At 45.0% G+C, this 4,654-nt stretch overlaps 1 protein-coding gene across 1 annotated transcript; it reads left to right on the forward strand.

The window, feature by feature from the left end:
- Positions 1-850: 850 nt before the first annotated feature.
- Positions 851-1,942, forward strand: LOC100719813 (guanine nucleotide-binding protein G(s) subunit alpha-like). Its single transcript, XM_063249487.1, has one exon. It carries the CDS (start codon positions 851-853, stop codon positions 1,940-1,942), a length of 1,092 nt encoding a protein of 363 aa, XP_063105557.1.
- Positions 1,943-4,654: the final 2,712 nt, after the last annotated feature.

Genomic DNA, 4,654 nt, shown 5'->3' on the forward strand with positions numbered 1-4,654 from the left:
TGCAAGAACACAGTGGTAATGGTCCTTCACATGGTACTTGACAGTAGGTTTTTAGATATGACACAAGAAGCACTGGCAACAAAGCAAAATTAAACAAGTTGAACAGCATCAAAATAAATCATTGCTGCACAGCACACAGAAAACAAAACCACTGAATGAAAAGGCAACCCTCCCCATGGGAGAAAAAGTACTGGCAAAGCATCTAGGGAGTCATGGTAGGAAATTAAGTCAGTGCAAGTCAACTGCCAAAATATATTCACACACAAACACAGGAGAATGGCTTCATTAAATAGGAGTAAGTACTAGGGAACTGAGGCAGGAGGGTTCCAGAAAGTTGCAGGTCAACCTGGACTGCATAGTGAATTAAAGGTCAGACTGAACTACAAAACAAGATCCTATTTTAAAAGAAACAAAGGAGAAAAAAGGCAAAGGCATGGTCTGGGACTCAGAGATTTTGCTTCATTGCAAGGTTATCACTGTGTTGGGGTGAGGCTCATTGAGGATTTGAAATGGAATGCTTCTGGAGACCTCAGGGCACTTTCTGGTCAATGTTGGGATCAGACAGAGACCTGTCATTCCAAAACAACCCCAGGGGAGGAGGAAGGGCTCTCCTCCCTCTCCTTCTCCATTCTCCTCTCTCTCCGCCCACCTGTTCCTTATATACCCGCTGCTCTGTCCTCTTGCAGCGCTGACACGAAGCCCACAGCACCAGGGAAAGGTACCCAGTGCTAAGAGCTGCCACCGGCCCAGGCGCTGAGAGCCAGTGAGCATCTGAACCTCCTGCCTTCCAACCAACAGCGCGGTCACCTCGGGTCCCGTCCTGACTACATCCCGCTGCCCTACCCTCATCATGAACCGGTTCCAGGGCTGCCTGAGAGAAGGTGAGCAAGAGGAGAAGGGGCAGCTTGAGGTCATCAGAGAGACCCGCAGACAGCTGAAGGAGCACAAGCGCCTCTACCTGGCCACGCGCCGCCTGCTGCTGCTGGGTGGCAATGAATCTGGCAGAAGCACCATTTTCAAGCAGGCCAAGATCTTGGCCGGGAAGGCTTTGGATGGGAAGCGCGAGCAGGCCACCGCCGTGCACAACATCAGGAGCAACCTCAAAGCAGACATCGAAACCGTCGTGGCCACAGTGAAGCACCTGTCACCCGATGCGGGGCTGGACCACCCTGAGATCCAGCTCAGCCTAGACTACATCGTGAGCGCCAGCGCCCAGCGCGACTTCAGCTTCCCACCCGAGTTCTATGAGCACGCCAGGGCGCTGTGGGAGGACGCGGGGGTGCGCGACTGCTGTGAGCGCGCCAGGCTGTGCGGGCTGATGGACTGCTCCGGGTACTTTCTGGACAGGATCGATGTCATCAAGCAGCCCGACTATGAGCCCAGCCACCAGGACCTCCTTCACTGCCGCGTCCACACTCCTGGAGTCTTTGAGACCAAGTTCCAAGTGGACCAGGTGAGCTTCCACCTCTTCTACCCAGAAGGTCTGAACTACAGCAGCCAGGTATGGGCAGAGTATGTGGACCATCTGAGCGCCATCGTCTTCGTGGTGGACAGCAGCAGCTATGACCTGAACTTCTCGGGGACCAACAAACTTCAAGAGGCCTTGAACAGCTTCAGATCTGTCTGCTGCACATGCCCCAGCTCCCTCTGTGTGCTTCTCTTCCTCAACAAGCAAGATCTGCTGGCCGAGAAAGTGCTTGCTGGCGAGTCCAAGATCGAAGACCACTTTCCAGAGTTTGCTCACTACACTCCTCAGGACGCTACTCCCGAGCCCGGAGAGGACCCACGCGTCACCCGGGCCAAGTACTTCATCCGCGACAAGTTTCTCAGCATCAGCAGGGCGTGTGGCAGTGAGGGCTGCCGGTGCTCTGCTCACTTCACCTGTGCTGTGGACGCTGAGAACTTGAGGAGAGTGTTCAGCCAGTGCGCCAACCTGGTCTAGCAGGGGCAGCTCCCAGAGCCGCTCCAGGAAGGGAGTCCTGCTGGAGTTAAAGCCTAAGTGCCATTGATTTAGTGCTTTAAGTTCATGTTGATTTGCACAATTTCTGTCTGTACACTTGATTCTTCTTTTCTCCCCTCTTTCCATCCTCTCTTTTCTGTCCCCCCTTCCCTTCCTTGTTCACAAAGTTCAGGTTTCATTTAGGCTTCTTTTCTCATTTTTGATCCTCTCCCTTCGTTTCCCCCTCCTTGCCTCTTTCCCTTTTCCTTGTGAAGAAAATTATTATAGTGATGTTTGCAATTTCTCATGCCCAGAGAGAATGTGATATTTGCAAGTGTATCTGATTTATTTCAGTTAAGATTATGTTCTCAAGATCATTTACCAATGAATATACAATGTTTTCTTTGTGACTAATGCCTCATTTTATATTAAAAAATAAAGACACCACAAGTTTTTTATCCACTCTTTACTTGACAATTATTTGACTTGCTTCTAAGAGTTAGCTATTCCATACTGTGTGGCTATAAGCAAGGCCGGGCACATATAGCTATGGTAATGTTACAGAAAAGCCAATGTCAAACCCAATGAGAGACTTTTCACCAAGGGTTTAGAAGGCAACTGTTTGTTATTCTAGCAGACCCGGTTCAAATCATTCACAAAGGGCCAGTTTGAAGTCCAGTTCAAATATAGTTTACAAGCCAGAAGTACAAGGGATTATTTGATTGGTTACATGGATTGAATGAAGTCCTGTATAGTCAGGAAAACTACATTTGCTTGCAAAGAGTCACTCATTTTAACGTAGGAACATCCTAGGGATGAGGGAAAGGGATTCAAGTGGAGCAAGCAGAGTTAAAAAGTGTCTTTGACAGGGTTACTTTGCCCCAACTAAAGTACCTGAAGCCAGTGAGAAGCAATATATTTGCTTACTTAGGGGAAAGGTAAGCTGAGAAGAATCAGATGGGCCCTGCACACCATCAGAAGCAAAGCAGCTGACCCCAGACCGTCAAGGCTAAGTTCAACAATAGATTCACAAGACAGGCAGCCAGAGAATGGATAGATGCTACTACTGGTTTTGAACTGGGTGTAACTCGTTTATAAGTTTGTTATTGCATAACCATACCTTTTCTAATCATATAATTATGCTCTTACACTATGATGCTTTAATTCCTCTGGGAAGGTACCCAGAAGGCAAATAAAGTCAATTAATTTAAAGGGGCACAAGAAATAAATATGGTTGAGAGGAGACAAGGAAAACCATAATTTTAGCATTGTACTTTTAAGAAAAACAGCTGCATTGGTACAGCAAAGATACTTAGATACTTCCCTTTTGAGAAACTCAGACAACAAGGTTTTTAGTCAAGGGTCTAAAAGACACAAGTATGGCTCTAGGCTTGTTGTTTGTCTTGTGGAAAGCGCCATTACCCTTCCCCTGGGAATCAAATTCTCTTTTTCCCATATACTTTCACTTCCAAAACCACATAAATGAACATACTTCTGGGCACATTTTTCTCCTAAAAGCCTGTACTCTATTCTCTTTGAATGTGTGCTTTTGAACCAGTTCTTAAAAATCTTCCCTTTATGCCTCATGGATGTGCCTTAAAATTGTGTTTCTGTGACCAATGTCATCAAACCTATAACTTAGCTGCAGGGATGCTAAGTAGAATTGTGCTATCTCCACTTTAGGGGACCTCCTCTGCCCCTTCTGATGACACAAGCAGTTAACGTCCCAGCATAGGACATTCCTAACAAAGCAGCCCCATAACCAAGCCACAAGTTGTTTTTCAAAGTCCTCTTTTCCCTTTAGCATACTCAGTTGCTCCAAATTTAGAAAATGTAAGACACTAAAGAAAACAGAAAGAGCACAGAAACTTCCTCTGCATTTTAGTGAATCAGTGGCAAAGAATAATAGAGAAATAAATACAACAAATTAAACATATATATTTTGCCTTATTATGAAATCCAAAATTAAATGAGTAAAGAAAACAGTGGGTAAAGAGCAAAGCAGACTTCTGCGTAAAGGAGGTACAGAGTTAGCCAACAGGTATATGGTTGTTAGCAAAAGGTCAAATCTGTCGTGGTTTTAAGGAAAAGAAACATACATTTTTCAAGGGAAGGTAAGTTGATACAAACTTATAAAAAAATGTAGAAGTTTCTTATAAAATTAGCAATAGAGCTGCCATACCATCCAGCAACTCTATTCTTGGATATGTATCCAAAGGAAATGCTTTGAATATAGTTTTTCAGGCTGGCCTTGAATTCAACAATCTTTCCTTTCCTGGAAAGAAAAAGAGCATAGCACCTTATTTATCCAAAAGAAATGAAATCAGTATCTGTTAGTCAGATCTTAATTTCCCATCACTGAGACGCACTACTTGATGCCCTCTACCTAAAGAACAAAAGGTTCCCAAATGGAAACCTGATGGCACAAGTGTCTGGCAAAGCAAAACTGCTTAGTTCATTATGGTCAGAAAGCAGAGCAGGTGAGCAGGGACAGAGCCAGGGAGATGATGGATCATACATAATACCCAAGAACATCCCTCTGTCCAGGTGTGTGCTTTACTAATCTACTAGGTGTTTCTTAATCCAATGTAGCTGATATATCAGGATTAGTGATATCAATTCACTTTATGACATCAAATGCCAACATCACCTTCAATTATAGTTAATCTCCAATTAAAGACAAAGGAAAGTACGTAGTGCCACCCAACATTTTTC

Source organism: Cavia porcellus, unplaced genomic scaffold, assembly GCF_034190915.1.
Source record: "Cavia porcellus strain 051 isolate PalLab524CR breed Dunkin Hartley unplaced genomic scaffold, mCavPor4.1 scaffold_5, whole genome shotgun sequence".
Taxonomy (NCBI): Eukaryota; Metazoa; Chordata; class Mammalia; order Rodentia; family Caviidae; genus Cavia; species Cavia porcellus.

Bases quoted from the DNA above. Each gene is read 5' to 3' on its own strand.
- LOC100719813 (XM_063249487.1), top strand. From the start codon at position 851: ATGAACCGGTTCCAGGGCTGCCTGAGAGAAGGTGAGCAAGAGGAGAAG.